The sequence below is a fragment of the Nyctereutes procyonoides genome, unplaced genomic scaffold (assembly GCF_905146905.1).
Source record: "Nyctereutes procyonoides isolate TBG_1078 unplaced genomic scaffold, NYPRO_anot_genome, whole genome shotgun sequence".
In the NCBI taxonomy this organism is placed as follows: domain Eukaryota; kingdom Metazoa; phylum Chordata; class Mammalia; order Carnivora; family Canidae; genus Nyctereutes; species Nyctereutes procyonoides.
The window spans coordinates 30461077-30478201 of NW_026575020.1; the positions used below are offsets into that span (position 1 = coordinate 30461077).

The 17125-nt window shown below is 60.2% G+C and overlaps 3 protein-coding genes across 3 annotated transcripts; 2 read left to right on the plus strand and 1 right to left on the minus strand.

Moving 5' to 3' along the window:
• Nucleotides 1-1224: 1224 nt before the first annotated feature.
• On the minus strand, nucleotides 1225-2826 carry SSNA1 (SS nuclear autoantigen 1). Its single transcript, XM_055318971.1, has 3 exons — nucleotides 2677-2826; nucleotides 2104-2303; nucleotides 1225-1771 (listed from the first exon to the last, which is right to left on the minus strand). The coding sequence occupies exons 1-3, from the start codon at nucleotides 2726-2728 to the stop codon at nucleotides 1664-1666; spliced, it is 360 nt and encodes a 119-aa protein (XP_055174946.1). The 5' UTR covers nucleotides 2729-2826; the 3' UTR covers nucleotides 1225-1663.
• Nucleotides 2827-2871: 45 nt separating this feature from the next.
• Nucleotides 2872-13761, plus strand: ANAPC2 (anaphase promoting complex subunit 2). Its single transcript, XM_055318949.1, has 13 exons — nucleotides 2872-3004; nucleotides 3204-3826; nucleotides 4991-5123; nucleotides 6260-6434; nucleotides 6855-6974; nucleotides 7369-7486; nucleotides 8541-8722; nucleotides 9037-9178; nucleotides 9474-9549; nucleotides 9644-9847; nucleotides 12858-12987; nucleotides 13133-13368; nucleotides 13469-13761. The coding sequence occupies exons 1-13, from the start codon at nucleotides 2900-2902 to the stop codon at nucleotides 13679-13681; spliced, it is 2457 nt and encodes an 818-aa protein (XP_055174924.1). The 5' UTR covers nucleotides 2872-2899; the 3' UTR covers nucleotides 13682-13761.
• Nucleotides 13762-15656: 1895 nt separating this feature from the next.
• TMEM210 (transmembrane protein 210) lies at nucleotides 15657-17037 on the plus strand. The gene is made up of 5 exons (XM_055307230.1): nucleotides 15657-15697; nucleotides 15853-15923; nucleotides 16182-16317; nucleotides 16526-16555; nucleotides 16821-17037. Exons 1-5 carry the CDS (start codon nucleotides 15657-15659, stop codon nucleotides 17035-17037), a joined length of 495 nt encoding a protein of 164 aa, XP_055163205.1.
• Nucleotides 17038-17125: the final 88 nt, after the last annotated feature.

Here is a 17125-nt window from a genome sequence, read left to right on the forward strand (position 1 = left end):
CAGCGTTGACATCGTGGGAGCTGTGGCGGGAGGGGCACTCAGGTTTGTTCTCTGGGGTCTGGTGCTGTGAGACAGGAGTGGTATCTGAAGGCCAGGCACTGGGAGGGGGCAAGGAGCAGGCAGGCGTTGGGCAGAGCCTCCTACGTGGCGTGGCAAGCTACCTGACCCACAGGAGCGTGCAGCAAGACTGTGGCAGGCAGACCACTTCCCTGGGGTTGGTGCTAGCGGCTGACAGGACCCAGCAGATCCTGAGCAGTGACAGGAGATGCAGAGCCCCTGCTCAGGAGCAGCCTGGAGCTGGGAGCTGGGGCTGCTTACAGTCGAGGCACCAAACACAAGCAACTCCCTCCTGAAGAGTCAAGCCCACAAGAAATGCTGCTTGGCCAAGCTTGGAAAGGATGGGATGGTCTTTAGGGTGTTTTCCTGGGTGGAGTGGGCCCAGGTTTTTCCAGACTCTCTCAAACAATACATACTTCTTAAACCTGCCTAGCTCCTCCCAGCAGTAGCCGCAGGGACCCCCCCTTAGGGCCTAGCAGGATACCAGAGACAGTCCCAGAGGGGACACGGGATGCAGGGCTGGGCCCAGGCTGCATGGAAGGCGGTGGTGGGCATACTTGGTGTGACAAGGGACTGTGGGAGGCAGTGGTGCCACTGGGCCGAGCAGTTTAGAACCCTGGAGCTGGGGGGATGCCTGGGTGGCTCAGTGGTTGAGCATCTGCCTTCGGCTTAGGGCAGGATCCTGGAGTTCCAAGATTGAGTCCCACATTGGGCTCCCTGCACTGAGCCTGCTTCTTCCTCTACCTATGTCTCTGCTTTTCTGTCTCTCAGAAATAAATAAAATCTTAAAAAAAAAAAAAAAACAACCTTGAAGCTGGGGCACAGGCCTGCCTGGAGGATGGGTGAAAAGAGGGCATCCTTCTGGGCCAGACCTCGTGCTGGGTAATAGGGCACAGCACGGACTGGGAGCTATGGGCAGAATACCTCCAGGGCAGTAGGTTAAGTGCAGTTGGGGGCCAGAGGCCAGCAGCCCTGGTGGAAAGAAAGGGTGGGGGACAAGTCTCGGGAGATGCTCAAGGATACCCTCAACTCTTTTCAAAACCACAGGGAAAGCCAGTCCAGGCTTCCCTCATCCAAGGATGAGCCATACCCAGCTGGGCAGGGGCTCATATTCATTCATTCCGGAGGTGTCCAGCAGTTCTGCACTCCAGGCACAAGCCACAGGGCATCTTTACAAACCCAAGCTTTATTGACAGTCACAGGCCACCAGGACAAGATCTGAGGTGCAGGGCCCCTGCCCTTTGTCCACTTCCCTGGCTGTGGCAGCAAGGTGAGGCCACTCCCATGGTGCTGAGACAAGGGAACAGGGCCTTTCTGGCAGCACCGGGATGGGGGGCGGTGGCGACCTCAGGCCCTGAACAGAACTGACCCAGAGCCTGTACTCCCCAAGTCTTGCATGAGTACAAGGCCGGGACCCCCACCTACTGGGCTGTGCCCAGGGGTTTCCTTGTCACCTGGGGCAGGTGGAGCTTGACAACAGCCTCTTGGTACCTGAGACACTGAAAGGGGGCAGCTGGTGCCAAGAAGAGTAAAGACGCTGAGGACAGTCGGAGGCCCAGCCGCTGCCGGGCACGGTAGAGGCAGGCCCCTCCCCAGAATGGCCCCATCAGCTGTCCTTAGCCCCGCTGCTCTTCTGCTCTGAGGCTGTGGCCTTGGTCAAGTTCCCAGCTTCCCTCTTCAGGACACTAAGCAGAGTCTGCGAGCTCTCCAGGATCTGGAAACAGACGTAGGATGGTCACCACCACTCCTCGCCAGCGCCGAGCTATGGGGCAGCAGTGCAATGAAGCCCCTAAAGGGCAGGTCAGACAGGGTCCGCAGGGCCCATTCCCTCTAAGTCTAGCCCAAAGCCCCTTCCTCGCACCCCAGGGAAGCCAGTCTAGGTTAGCTCAGCCCGGGGCCACTCTTTGCTCATGGTCTGGGAGGACAATGGTGCAGAAAACAGGACTCCTGACCTGCCAGGCCCCCGACAGCCTCACTGACACCTAACCGGGATTCTGTCGCCCTTGTGTTTGGACGGCCCTAGACTCCCCGGGGCCCCAGCCCCACCTTGAGGTAGGCGGCTTCTGTCTCCGCGATGGTCCGGTCAAACTCGTTTCGAGAGGCAATCTTGCGGGCTAGGTTCTCGTTGACGCGGGCCAGTTTCTCGGTCAGCTGCCTCACTTCATTCTGCAGCCGCTGCTTCTCGTCTTCCTCCTGCTGGATCTGCCGGCACAACTCCTCCCGCTTCTGGCACAACTCCTCGATGCCTGGGATGGGCGAGCGGGAGGGCACACGCTGCGGACCCAGGGCCGGAGGGAGCACAGCACCCCTCCCACTCTGGAGCGTGCCCGGTCCCACCTCCCCGCGGTGCGCACCCCTCCCACCCTGGACCGTGCGGGGGGCGGGAGGCGGTGCACGCTCTCCCCTTCCGCTCTGCCCCTCACTGCGCAGATACCCGGCGCCTGGGGCGTGCGGCACAGCGGCTGTCCACCTGGCTCGCCGTCCCGGCCGAGGCCCCACGCACGGACGGTGCAGCCCGTTGGGCCACGCGCGGCGGGCCCGCCACCGCCTGGACCCGCAGGCCGGCGAGCCCCGCGCCCTCCCAGCCCACCAGGCGGACCCCGCCGCGAGGCCGCTCACACTTGACCAGTTCGTTGTTATAATTCTGCAGCGCTGCGCCCTGCTGGGTCATGGTGACCGCCCAGGCCGCGACCACCCCAACCGCCGCTACTGCATCGCAGCTCCCGCCTGCGCGGTGCGTCCGACGGCGCGCCCTCCGAAACGTCACCGCTGCGCGCCGCTCGTGTGCGTCATCGCCGCGCGCCGCACCCGGAGCTCGGGGGACCTGGAGGGGGCCGCGCAGATGGCGGCGGCGGGGCGCGACGGCGACCCCGGGCCCGCACAGGAGCTGTTGCTGGCCTGGAACACCGTGAGCACCGGGCTAGTGCCGCCGGCCGCGCTCGGACTGGTGAGGCCCCGGGAGAGGGCAGCGGGCCCGCGCGGGGTCCCTGGGACGTCCGCCGGGTGGGCGTTGTACTCCTGGACAGCCCCTACCTGGCGTCGGCCGCTGCCTCCCCTCCGCTGCGTCCCTTCCCCACTTCTCCCCGTCCGTCCCCGCGCTTTCCGCGTCCCTCCGCCTTCCCTTCTCACGGTTTTCTGCACCGCAGGCGTCCTCCCGGACCAGCGGTGCGGTGCCGCCGAAGGAGGAGGAGCTCCGGGCGGCGGTGGAGGTGTTGAGGGGCCACGGCTTGCACTCGGTGCTGGAGGAGTGGTTTGTGGAGGTGCTGCAGAACGACCTGCAGGCCCACATCTCGCTCGAGTTCTGGAATACCATCTCCCAGCGTGAGAACTGTGCGGACGAGCCCCAGTGCCTTCTGCTGCTCCTTGACGCCTTCGGCCTACTGGAGAGTCGCCTGGATCCCTACCTGCGTAGCCTGGAGCTGCTGGAGAAGTGGACTCGCCTGGGCTTGCTGATGGGCGCAGGCGCTCAGGGGCTTCGGGAGAAAGTCCATACCACCTTGCGGGGCGTCCTGTTCTTTTCCACTCCCAGAATGTTTCAGGAGATGATTCAGCGCCTCTACGGGCGGTTTTTGAGAGTCTACATGCAGAGTAAGAGGAAGGGGGAAGGGGGCACAGACCCGGAACTAGAGGGGGAGTTGGACAGCAGGTACGCCCGCCGGCGGTACTACAGACTTCTGCAGAGCCCCCTGTGTGCGGGGTGTGGCAGTGACAAACAGCAATGCTGGTGCCGCCAGGCCCTGGAGCAGTTTCACCAGCTCAGCCAGGTCCTGTGAGTACTTGTGGCTGTGGCCATTTCCCTGTTCTTCTTGACTCTAGATTACTTTCCTGGGTCCAGCCGGCCTCTTCAGAGAGCTGGTGAGCTGGCTCTGGGGAGGGGGGCATCTCTGCCCTGACAGTCCTGGACATTACAAAGGGACAGTCTGCAGGGTCCCTGTGCTGTGAATGTATACTCTTTGTCCTGGATAAAAAGAACAAGTATCTCTGCCACTCACGCTAATCTCAGGTTTCACACTGCGTGCACACCAAGACCCTATGTGATTCCAGATTTCCGGTGACATACAAGTGTGCTGTGCCTTCTGTAGGCTCTCCAGGGAAGGGAAGATAGTTATCTTCTCCTATAATTGCAAAAAAAAATTTAAAAAATGAGATTTTTTTTTTTTTATTCTTTCCAGGACGAGCTGGGGATTAGGCCAACATGCTGGGCAAGCAGATTGTCTTTCCAGTCTTTTTTTTTTTTTTTAATATTTTATTAGTTCATGAGAGATAGAGAGAGAGAAGCAGAGGGAGAAGCAGGCTCCATGCAGGGAGCCTGACGTGGGACTCGATCCCAGGTTTCCAGGATCAGGCCCTGGGCTGAGGGCGGCACTAAACCGCTGAGCCACCAGGGCTGCCCTTTCCAGTCTTTTAAAGAGGAAAGGGTTTTGTTGTTATTAAAGCCATGTTCTGACCTGTTGACCTTTTGTCCTTTGTGGTTGCTTATAACAATTTTGTCCCATTGAGTGAAGCAACAGCAGTACAGCTGTTAGGGAGTGGTCCTGTTGCTGGCAGGGGTCAGGGAGCCCTGAATGGCTTTCACTGGGTTCATCTCAGACACAGAAACATGCTTTCTCCTCGCCTCTTGACTCCCTTTGCCATTGCTGACCAGGGTTTGCACCGAAAGGCATAACTGAGGACTTCTATACACGTGACCAGGACAGGGATGTGTTTAGCTGTTGTTTCAGAGTCACATTTGGGAGATGAGGCTTTGGCCCTGAGAGCCACACCCACCACACACACAGGGAAGGCCAGGGTGTCAGCCCCGTCAGGGAAGTCAGCTGGGGAGGGCAGGGCTGTGTCCTCCCAGCAGCTTATTTGAAGCCTTTGTTATAGAGGGCATGGGAGGTGGGGGAAAGGATTATGTTTTGTGTGCTCCACGGGCAGGGCTCTCCTCCAGACACAGGCTCAGTCTGTTGGAGCGGGTCAGTGCCGAGGCTGTGACCACCACCCTGCACCAGGTGACCAGGGAGAGGATGGAAGACCGCTGCCGGGGCGAGTATGAGCGCTCCTTCCTGCGTGAGTTCCACAAGGTAAGGACAGCCTCTTAGGCCCTATCCCCTGAGGACTGTAGAATAGGTTTCTAGCAAACCTGACCCCTGGTTTTATTTTTTTATTTTTTTTTAAGATTTTATTCATTTATTCATGAGAGACACAGAGAGAGATAGGCAGAGACACAGGCAGAGGGAGAAGCAGGCTCCATGCAGGGACCCTGATGTGGGACTCGATCCCGGGACTGCAGGATCATGCCCTGGGCTGAAGGCAGACACTCAACCACTGAGCCACCCAGGTGTCTCACCCCCTGGATTTAGAAGCGGCGAGAGTGTATGGAGATGGGTGAACCAGGACCTGGCGGGTGGTGGAAGCTGTCTTGGTGCTGAGTGGAGGCTGGCCCTACTGACAGCATGAGACACCCTGTGCCATGCTCAGCACAGTCTGTGTAGAGTCATTTTGCTGGAGGCTGTGCCAAGGTTTGGGGTGTCCCAGTGAGGGTCTTGGCACCCATGTGGTTGGGGCATGGTCTGGGGCTCTGTTCTGGACTCCCCAGGTTGTGGAGGTGATAGGCCCAACCACAGGGGACTGTCCAGCCTGCTCTTATTTCTTGCCTGTTTTCTTCTACCTGAGAATGCAGCCTAGCTGTGATGGGGATTCAAAGCAAGTACTTCTGTGGCAGTGGTCTCACGTGGGTGTGAGCCCAGAGGCCTGGCTGGGGTACCTGTGTTGCTCCCATGTAACAGAACACCCAGACATTTTTCTGTGGCTGTATAGTTTATGGGGTAATGTACGCATCCTGGGGTCCACGTGACCATGTTGCCTATAAATGCACATGCATTCAGAATGGTCCTCATGTTGTCTGCACACGATGGGGCCAGTGAGATGCGTGGCCCCCGGGAGTCTGTCTACCAAGTCAGAGGTGAGCACTCTCTCCGTGCCCTGCATCAGGCCCACCGTTGCCAGAGATAAGCCTGGGCACTGAGGGCTTAGGGTGTGGGGGCACATTGAGGGGAGGCCTGGGAGGCCTCCTTTGGGCTTACTATTCTACTCCAGAGCAGGAGGCTTGGGGGCTCCCCAGGGCTGGCCGCAGGGTGGGCCGCTGTGTGGCTTCTCCTGGCCTCTGGTCCACGTCAGACTGGGGCTCAGCTCCTTACCTCCCCATACCTTCCAACAGTGGATCGAGAGGGTGGTCGGCTGGCTGGGCAAGGTATTCCTGCAGGATGGCCCAGCCAGGCCTGCATCCCCTGAGGCTGGCAACACACTCCGTCGCTGGCGCTGCCATGTGCAAAGATTCTTCTACCGTATCTATGCCAGCCTACGCATCGAGGAGCTCTTCAGCATCATCCGAGGTTGGCCCCCTGCCCACTGCAGTAGCCCACCTCTCCTGGGCCTTTGCCCTTCAGATCTTGCAGGCAGTGAGGGGCACTGGGGACTGTGGCGTCCACCAGCATGGGCTGCCTCAGCTCAGTGTCTGGGTCAGGGTGGTGTGGTGGGACATCAGAAATGTCCACTCTCATCCTCTCAGCCTCATGTCTGCTCTGTCCTTCTGCACCACGGGGTTGGGGGTGGGGGTGGACGATGGGCACGCATAGGCACAAGGATGACTTGAAGCACCTAACAGATGTCTCTTGGTGTTCCAGAGTGGAGGTGCAGCTGCTTATCCTCTGGGCTCTGCTGACCTTGTGTCTTGTGTGCACAGCATGTGGGTGCTGGCATCTGTGTGTTTGGGTATTTGCATGCATGTACAAAGGCTGGTGCTCTTCCTACAGACTTCCCAGACTCCCGGCCAGCCATTGAGGACCTTAAGTACTGCCTGGAGAGGACCGATCAGAGGCAGCAGCTGCTCCTGTCCCTTAAGGCTGCCCTGGAGACACGGCTCCTCCATCCAGGTGCTGAAGCTGCTGGCTGAGAGTCCAGCCTCCCTAGCCCAGGGCCTGTGTAGGGAGCAGGTTTACGCAGCCCTTAGGAGGGTCAGGGCACTCCACTTTATCTTCCCTTGGAGGGAGTCACAGGAAATGATGGGTGTGACCTCAGGGCAGGTGGGGTATGTGATCTCTTCAGAACAGACCACCCAGCGAGGTCGGGCTTGGATCTCGGAAAATTCTGGGGAGAGCACCTGAGAGTTGGCGGGGAGGAGGCTACTTCCTGCGTGTCACACTGGTGTCCTGAGGAGGGAGGTCACACAGACAACCTGAAGCCTGCCCAGCCAGGGCGCAGCTGCTTGCTTGTGGAACCACAAGCCATGGGTACTGTGGTGACTGCCGTCCTCCGTCCTGGCCGCAGGTGTCAACACATGTGACATCATCACCCTCTACATATCTGCCATCAAGGCCCTGCGTGTGCTGGACCCTTCCATGGTCATCCTGGAGGTGGCTTGTGAGCCCATTCGCCGCTACCTAAGGTGAGTACTGCAGGTGAGCCCCAGGGAGCTGCTCCAACCTGGAGCATTTGTCTCCTGGACCCATTTGTGCAGCCATGCTCCTCCTGGGTCCCTGTGGCCTTGAAACATCAGGGACACTCTGTCCTTCCTGTAGGGCCACATGGCCTGGCCAGGGCTCCCTCCTGTACCTATTGCCCAGTGCCACCACCTGTGTGCAGACACTGGGGGGGCCCCCCTTGCATCCCTGCTCTCCATCCTCCTCCCCTTCTCCCAGCACAGAGAGGCCCCCGCTCAGCTTTGCCTTGCTGGACAGGCCCCCAGGCTGACGAGGAGCAGAGACTGTTGGGTGGTCTGTCAAAGATTGTGTTGAGTAGGTACTGTGGTACAGCTGCCCAGAAACGCCTGGGGCAGTGGAGGCTCAGGGCTGGGGCTGGGAGGCATCCGGAGCTGCCCTGACTCACGTTTACCATCTCTTGGTTGTGAAGGGCCTGGTTTTCTTACTTTTCCTTTTTTTTAAGATTTTATTTCTATGGGAGCGTCTGTATGGCTCAGTGGTTGAGGGTCTGCCTTTAGCTCAGGGTGTGACCCCAGGGTCCTGGGATCAAGTCCCATATCGAGCCTGCTTGTACCTCTCCCTGTGTCTCTGTCTCTGTCTGTCTCTTGTTAGCAAATAAAATCTTAAAAAGATTTTATTTACTTTGAGTGAGAGAGAACGCACGCACAGCAGCAGGGGAGGGCAGAGGGAGAAACCGACTCCCTGCTGAGCAGGGAGCCTGATGCAGGACTTGATCCCAGGACCTCGGGATCATGATCTGAGCTGAAGGCAGGTGCTTTACCTCCTGAGCCCCCCACACACCCTGGTTGTGTCTTATTTCAATTCTTGGTGCTCCTGGAAGATGGTGGGTTTTTAATTATTTTCACTATCGTTATTATCCTTTGAGACAAAATTTGGTAAACTCAGCTTAAGCACGTGGCCAACAGGCACTGGCTGCTGGGCGGGGAGATAGGGTGGTGTGGGCTAGTGTGGAGAGCAGGGAGAGGTGCCGTGAGGGCCAGCAATGCTCATATTTGGCAGGACACGGGAGGATACTGTACGGCAGATTGTGGCTGGGCTGACAGGGGACTCAGACGGGACAGGGGACTTGGCTGTTGAGCTGTCCAAGACAGATCCGGCGAGCCTGGAGACTGGTCAGGACAGCGAGGATGACTCTGGCGAGCCTGAGGACTGGGTCCCTGACCCCGTGGATGCCGATCCAGGTCAGTGCCCACCAGCCCTGCCAGGCCCTGGACTGTGGGGGAGGGTTCAGGCCTCTAGTTGGTTTTCACCATGCCCTGAGGCTTGCGGGGGGTCATCTGGCCTCATCCTACCCTACCTGTTCCCCCGAATGCTTCAGCCAGCTTGAGTGGGCCCACGGTGGCCTGTCCCCAGCCCGGTTGCTGGAAGAGCGGGTTCCCAGGCAGCCTATACACTGCCCAACCTGCCCCCAAGCTGGGATCTGAGCCTGGGCCTCACAGGGTGGGCAGGGTGGGCCCTGCTTGAGCACAGATGGCACTCCCTCTCTGCTGTGCAGGGAAGTCCAGCTCCAAGCGGCGCTCCTCGGACATCATCAGTCTCCTAGTCAGCATCTACGGCAGCAAGGATCTCTTTATCAACGAGTACCGCTCACTGCTGGCTGACCGCCTCCTGCACCAGTTCAGCTTCAGTCCTGAGCGGTGAGGCCTGAAGGCTGCTTCTGAGGGAGGGGCATCAGGGATGCCAAGCAAGGACCGGCCTGCGCTCAGCCAGGGGTTTGGGGAGGCCAGGGGCGGTGAGGGGGTGGCGCTTGGCTGGGATAGAGCAGGCCTCAGGTCTCCATGGCTGGAGCTGCATTTCCTACCCCTCCTCCTGGCCTGGGAGTGGCCCTGCCCTGGTGGGGAGGGCGCCCGTGCAGCCTCTCTGGGAGGCATTTGGCACTCTGCCATAGCTGCTGCTTGCACGCCACATCCCCTCAGAGATGCGTCTTTCTAGGGAGATCCGCAACGTGGAACTGCTGAAGCTGCGCTTTGGCGAGGCTCCGATGCACTTCTGCGAGGTCATGCTGAAGGTGGGCCCCCAGGGCTCCCCGCCCATGTGGCCCAGCCTCACCCCCAGCCCCATCCTGGGCCCTTTGGGACACCTACCTCCTTTATCTTCTCCAGGACATGGCAGATTCCCGTCGCATCAATGCCAACATTCGTGAAGAGGATGAGAAGCGGCCTGCAGAGGAGCAGCCACCTTTTGGGGTCTATGCTGTCATCCTATCCAGTGAGTTTTGGCCCCCCTTCAAGGATGAGAAGCTGGAAGTCCCTGAGGACATCAGGGAGGCCCTCGAGGTCTACTGCAAGAAGTATGAGAAGCTGAAGGTACTGTCCACATTCCCTGTGGTGGGAACCCTGGGGCAGGTGGACCCTGCCAACCATGTTGTGCAGCAGAAGCAGGGTGTGACCCATCCCTGCAGTCGTTTCCGGACACCTCATGTGCCTCTGTGTCGGGGGTAGGTGAGAGGGTGGGCCCACATTCTGCTCCCCTTGTCTCTTAGGAGCTTGTTCACGTGTGCGATTGTGCTTCCCTGTACCATGCTAGCCAAAGGGCCACATTGCTCATGCTCTCCCTGCCCCCCTTCTGGGCTTCCTCTTCTGCCTACCCTCTGCCATCTCAGAACCAGGAGCTGGCATGCTCAGCTTGTCCTGGGGAGAGTTAGGGAGCTGTGTCTGCCTCCAGGAGGTCTTCACATTGCCCACGAGCTATTTGACTTTGGTGACCCTGCCCTGTCTCTGCCACTGCCCAGCTTGCTTCCCTAGAAGCTGCTTCCCCAGGTCCCAGGATGCTAGAGGACCAGGGCTGTGCTGTTTGCTGTTGGGGCCCTGAGGGCATGGGTCTCAGCACAGGAGGAGGACACTGCAAGATGTGTGGGGTGGTCAAGGATGGGGCTGGGCCCAGCAGTCCTGGGTTGGGAGTGCAGGTGGCAGGTGTGTGCAGGTGGAGCCTAGTGTGGGCAGAGAGTGACGGCACAGAGAGCCCTTCTTTGTAGGGGTGGCTCAGTGGGGACATGTCTGGGGAGAGTGGGGAGCTCGGGTGCCCATCCTGGGTTTCTGGGGACTAGTGAAGCAGGTTCTGGGATTGTGGGGCCTGAGGGGCCACTGGGTTCCACAGCAGAGGATGAGTGTGGAAGGTGTCTGGGCAGCAAAGCCTGAGCCCTGGGAGCATCTGGAACACCTCCAGAGATGGGCCAGCAGCTAGGGCTTGAGGAGCCCTCAGGACAGAGCCCTGGGGGTGAGACAGTGGGCTGGGGTGGGGAGAGGTGGGGGAGCAGCAGAGCCAGGTCATGGGAGGGACAATGGGTTCTCCAAATTTGTTGTTCTAGGCCAGGGGAACTAGTTGTGGAGGGAGGAGGGCTTCCTTTCAGAGACAGGCAAGGGCAGGGGTAAGGCTAGGCACTCTGCAGGGAGGAGGCCAGAGCGGGGACCATATTCAGGGTAGCACTGCACAAGACTGCAAGGGTCTGTGCAGCTCCTGTTGGCTCCTGCTGGGCCACTGGACCACCCTGTGGCTTCTGCGCCTGACCATGGTGGGTGCTCGCACTGGAGCCTCCTGGCACTACACCCACTCCTCCGTGGGTAGGGCATCTTTGTGCTCCCTGCTTTCTGGCTGCCTTGATGGCTTGTAGCCACTGCCAGGAGAGGCCCTGAGGCCTCCCACTGGGGCACTGGGGCCTTGCCATGAGTCCCAGGAGTGGCTCAGCCACGTCTTTCTGCTTAGGCCTGATGGGCCTGATGTGATGGCCATGTTGCAGCGTGCTTTGTCTTAACTCCAGTTGGATGCTGGTGGGGCAGAGGCAGGCCGCAGGGCTGTGTCAGGGCTATGACCACATACCTCTGCCTCCCACCAGCTGAATCTTGGCCTGATGGTCATGCTGGACATGTGTGGGTGGCCGTGCAGCCAGAGTGTCCTCACCTGTGCTTACTGCTATGCTTTCTGTTGCTGAGCCTCATGTTTTCCCCGCTGCAGGCTGGAGTGGTGGCCTTGGAACCAGAGAGCCTGTCCATGGCTCTGTGGGTTGTGACCTGGGCAAGCTGTGCTCTGCTCCCATTTTCTCTCTGCAAAGTTGGGTTCACTATTGTCTCCACCTTTAGAGCTCAGGGGTTGCAGACAGATTCTTAGCACTTGACTGTGTCAGGTTCCTGGGGCTGCCAGAACGAGGTACCACGAGGGGCTTAAAACAGTGCAGATTTATTGTCTTAGTTCTGGCAAAATCGAGTTATGGATTGTAGGGCTGTAGTCTCTGGAGGCTCCAGGGGAGGATTCTTCTTGCCTCAGCCTGCCCACCGGGCCTCTTAAAACAGACGGCCTCTAGGCCACGGGCCCTCACACACCCCCTCTCTGGACAGCCCGTCTCTGTCCTGGCTCTTCTGGAGCCACTAGTCAGCTCTAGTGTCAGAGTCCAGGTCTCTGGTGCACTCTGGGCTCCGTCTCCAGCGCGCACAGAGCAGGGGCAGCGTCCGGGCCCGCCTGCTAGCTCCCCTGCACAGTCTGGCCTCTTGTGTGCTGCTGGGAGGCCGCTCCTATACTTTGCTCCATCCGTCGTGCTCACATAGGGCTCTGCCACCAGCTGGCAGGGTGGTCACGATTCCTCCATTGCTTCAGCCACTTCCTCACGTGGACACCTCACCATGTTCCTGGCTGCGTTCCTGCCAACAGTCTCTTCAGTGAGCATGTGCTTGCTGCTCTTCCAGTCTCTGCCCGTCGCCCCACTCCGTAGACTCCCACATCCTGGGTATTTGCTACAGCAGCACCCCCTTCCCAGGACCAAGTGTGGGCTATCACAGTGCTACAACAGGAGTCCTTAAAACAAGCTTGTCTTCCATTCTGCAGGCTATTGCAGAGACCAGGGTGTCAGTAGGGCTGTGGGATGGTCCTTCCTGTCCCCCCAGTGAGGAGGGGAGGGGATTGCAGGCCTTGCTTGGTGTCTCTTGACTTGTGGCTGCATCCCTGCAGTCTCTGCATCTGTCCTCACTCTGTCTCCCTCTGTCCTGTGAGCACACTGACCATGTTCCATCAGGGCCCATTGCACTCCAGCTGACCTCGTCTTAACTGGGCCCATCTGCAACAACCCCGTCTCCAGCTCAGGTCATGCTTTGGGGTCCTGGGGGTTCAGATGTGGATGTCTTTTGTGGAGACCACATGATTCTATCAGTAGCCCTCCCTGGGTGGTCAGTGCTTATTGTTAGACCGGGGAGGTTGAGAGGGCAGGAGACCCGTCCTCCACTCTGCCTGCTGCTGCCACCTGCCTGGTAGGGGCAAGTCAGGGGGCTCTGTTGAGCTGGACTCAGCCAGACCTGCAGGGCCGCCTGTGCTGACGCCAGCCCTCCCCAGGCGATGCGGACCCTCAGTTGGAAGCATACTCTGGGCTTGGTGACCATGGATGTGGAGCTGGCTGACCGCACCCTGTCTGTAGCGGTGACTCCTGTGCAGGCGGTGGTCTTGCTATACTTCCAGGACCAAGGTGAGCCTGCTGACCCCTAGTTGGCCTGTCCCAGCCATGCCTCCCAGCAGACTGATGCCGGGAGGCTATGGGGGAGGGTGTTGACAGGGCAGGGGGAAGCTTGGCCTTGCCCCGTGTGTCCAGTGCTCCTGGCTGCTCCACACAGCTACCTGGACCTTGGAGGAGCTGAGCAAGGTGGTGAAGATGCCTGTGGCACTGCTGCGGCGGCGGATGTCCGTGTGGTTGCAGCAGGGCGTGCTGAGGGAGGAGCCTGCTGGGACCTTCTCTGTCGTTGAAGAGGAGCGGCCCCAGGACCGAGACAGCATGGTGCTCATCGACAGCGACGAGGAGAGTGACTCCGGCATGGCTTCCCAGGCCGACCAGAAGGAGGAGGAGCTGCTGGTGTGGCTGCGGTGGGGGATGGTGGCCTGGGTCGGCCCCTGGCCAGGTGGCATCCCTGCGCGTGCTGGCCTAACAGCTGGCCTGGCCTCTGTCTCCCCAGCTTTTTTGGACATACATCCAGGCCATGCTGACCAATCTGGAGAGCCTGTCACTGGAGCGCATCTACAGCATGCTGCGCATGTTCGTGGTGACCGGCCCCGCACTGGCCGAGATCGATCTGCAGGAGCTTCAGGGCTTCCTGCAGAAGAAGGTGCGAGACCAGCAGCTCGTCTACTCAGCCGGCGTCTACCGCCTGCCCAAGAGCTGCAGCTGATGTGCCCACCAGGAAGATGGGTGGGTGGGTGCCCCTGCCCAGCCCCCAGAGTGCAGAGTAAAGCAAATGGTTCTCTACCCGTTCCCTGTCCTGGTGGCTTTGTGGGCTCATCATGGGCCTGTGGTCCAGGTTCTCCCTCCAGACCTGACTCCTTACCCCAACTTAGCCAGACCTGCTTCCTGGGAGCAGGTGAGGGGAAACCCAAGTGGCCAGGTCTGGTCCTGGCTTACATACCTGTGCTTGGGCTCTAACCCTGGAGTCCTGGCACAAGGGTGTTGCTAGGCTACAGCAGCTGGTGAAGGCCCACCTGGGAGATTGCAGCTCAGGCAGGAGGACACCAGGGCCCTCCTGCCCCAGGCCTCACTCTGCCCTTGGGAAGGAGCCTATTGGTCACTTGCCCTCTTCCTGACCTGAGGTTCCAGGGCTCTTGCTGGGACCAACATCATTGGAATGCGTGAGATGTGTGGGCAGCTGAGCATCCCCTGCTGGATGGAGGGGCTGACTCTGTGGCTCACAGAGAAGGTGGTTCCATGCTCTCAGACACGGTCAGGAGCTTAGGTACAGAATCCTGGGAGCCAGGCCTTCCCAGTGTAGCACAAAGGGTCCTGTCTACAGGGTTGGGGGGCCTGGCACTGCCTCAGCCCCTGAGGTCCCAGGAAGTGGGTGGGGGGCAGGGATGTTGGCTCCACCCAGGCTGGAGGCCTTCAGACCTGCACACCAGGGCTACAGCCTCCAGTGCCGGGTGGCAATGTTCCCCCAGGCAGCAGGGGATCTGGAATGAACCTCCACCAGTCTGCTCCCACCTGCCCAGGGTGTCTTTCCAGGCCTGGAGCCCCCACGCCCTTGGGTTCCCCCCATCCACTTTGCTGCGCAGGGCCCTGACATCAGCCTTCTCCTGGGACTTTCCCCTTCTTACCCAGAGTATGCGGTTCACTACAGGTTTGGAGGACGAAGTGGAAACTAGGCTTGTAGTCTTATCAGCCAGTGTCTCCCTCCCGTGAGCTGTGCCCAGCACCAGGGCTACTGTGCTGGCAGTCACTGGAAGAGGGCTTCCTGCCTTCCTCTGTTTTCTGGTGGAGGCCCAGGAGGTTCCAACACCCTCCATTCCCTCCAGGTAGAAGGGCACCTGGCACTGGGCTGAGTGTACCTTTGTCATCCTACCAGGATGCAAACCTGCCAGACTGGCCCAGCAGGGTGGCAGCTTCTGGCCACAGGCACACCTGCTTCATGTCCCTTTGGACTTGTTTTGGGGACGAACCTGGTAAAAAAGCTGTGTCTTGGGTCATGGCATTCATTGACAAGCACAGAGCTGTGCCTGAAACTATTGGCCAGTCCCTGAGGGGGACTTGCCCCTGGTGTCCCGTGGGGTCCACCGTGGGTGGGGCATCTCTTGCTGCCTGGGTGGTTTACTTGGCTAGGGTGTTAGGGGAGGAGGGTGGAGACCTCAGAGTGGAGAGGCAGTGCAGGAGGCCTGGGAGGACTCCGAGGTTAACTCTGAAGGTACCAGCCTGCAGGTGAGTCCCTCAGGCAGCGCTTGTCTGGGTGGCAGGCAGGTGCACAGGAATGAAGCCCTCAGAGGGACAGGAGGGCTCTAAGTTGGGATGGCACATGTAACTGGAGCCTTAGGTGCTGCCTGTGGCCACTTCTGAGGCAGCTGCACTGAGGATATGGTTCTGGGATGACCTGTGAGCAGTGCTCCCCACTTATCCTGGGGGGGTTGATGGACCTGGGCACAGCTGGGGTGCTGGTGGGACCCTCCCCAGGATGGCCAGTGTGGGGGGGCTGGTGAGCACAGGTCCAGGGCTCACCCCTCCTTGGCCCCTGCTTGTCCCAGCCTCTGGGGGAAGGGCGATGACATTGGTATTGGTCAGCTGAGCTGTTGCAGCCCCCGCCGTCCCAGCCGAGAAACAGTGGCCTTGCTGTGGGCCCCCCAGGGTTTTCAGGCCACTGTTCCCACTGTCCCAGGGGCCTCAGCATGGGCTCCATCCCCTTCCCCATGAAGCACCATCCTCCGAGGCCAGGGCAGCCCCATCCTTGCCTCTGCCTTGGGTCCAACAGCGCACTCAGAAGGGGCTGCCAGGCGCCTGTCCTTCTACCTGCCCCAGCCCAGGGCCACCTGCCCAGGGCTCCTCTGCTCCAGCCCCTGAGCGCCAGTGAAGCTCCTGCCGAAGCCCTGCCCCCACCTGCTCCACTCCAGAGCCCTACTGTGAGGTCAGCACCTTCCGATGGGTTCCGTCCAGAGGTGTGTGGTGGGGCTGGGGGCTGGACATGGCCCCCTGTCCCCAGCCTGACTCCTGCCTGGTTGGCAGTCCCCTTGGCCTGATATGTTTGTCCCTTTTGCTTATCCCTACTGCAGGTGCCTCCTCCTGTCCCTGAACCCCGCCCCTGCCAGGGCCCCTCCCGTGTCCTTCTGGTGGCCGTCCGGGTGAGGGGCGGCCCTAGGGGTCCTCCACTGGCGGGTGACGAGGGCCCCTCGGCCGCACGGGCCCTGTCTCTGCAGCTGGGACGTACTGCGAGTGCAGCCTTGGCCTCAGCCGCGAGGCCCTCATCGCCCTGCTTGTGGTGCTGGCGGGCATCAGTGCCAGCTGCTTCTGTGCCCTTGTCATCGTGGCAGTCGGTGTCATGCGAGCCAAGAGGTATGTGAGCCCCAGGGTGGGGAGGGTGGCTGAGGGCCACGGGACTGTGCTGGGGGAGGGGCCTCTGCCCCTGGGTGGGGTATCATGGGTAGCTGAGGGACACCATTTCCCAGGTTGGGCTGGGGGGCACTTGTGGGCTTCTGGAGGTCAGCTGCATTGTTCCAGGATTCATACCTCCTTTTGTTGTTCTCCCCGCCCCCCATCCCAGTGAGCCATGCCCCAGACACAGGGACAGCAGGTAAGTGACCTCATGAGAGGACCTCAGGGGTGAGCTGTGTCCTGGGGAGGTCTTGGCCCCTGGGAGGTCCTGCACCCCTGGGAGGTCCTAACCCCCTGGGTGGTCCTGCCCCCTCCCTTCCCCCAAGGTCCTGACCCCCCAGGAGGTGCAGGTCTAACTTTAGGGCCAGGCCTGCCCTGGGAGGGGGGTCAGCGCCTCGTGAGACCTGTGCTGGGGGCTGGTCAGGCCTCCCTGCAGCCTGTCTGACCCCACCCGTGTCATGCAGGTTGGTGGGGCACTTTGGGGTCCAGGAAGATCACATGGACCTGCACTCAGTGCAGGTGGAGTCCCAACTCATGGACCCTGAGCTGGAGGTCTCCATGATGACGCCCCTGGAGGATCAAGGCCTCATGAGCATTCCCGTGGACTCGATGGCCCAATCCGTGACTATAGAGGACCCGTCCCTGAGCAGGGCCACAGGCAGTCTGGGGGAGGGGAATTAAACAGTATTTAGTGCTTCTGCCCTGTCCTCCCTGTGGGCTCCTCCCCGAGTCTCTCTGCAGCTGCATCACAGGGTGGGAAGGGGTTCAT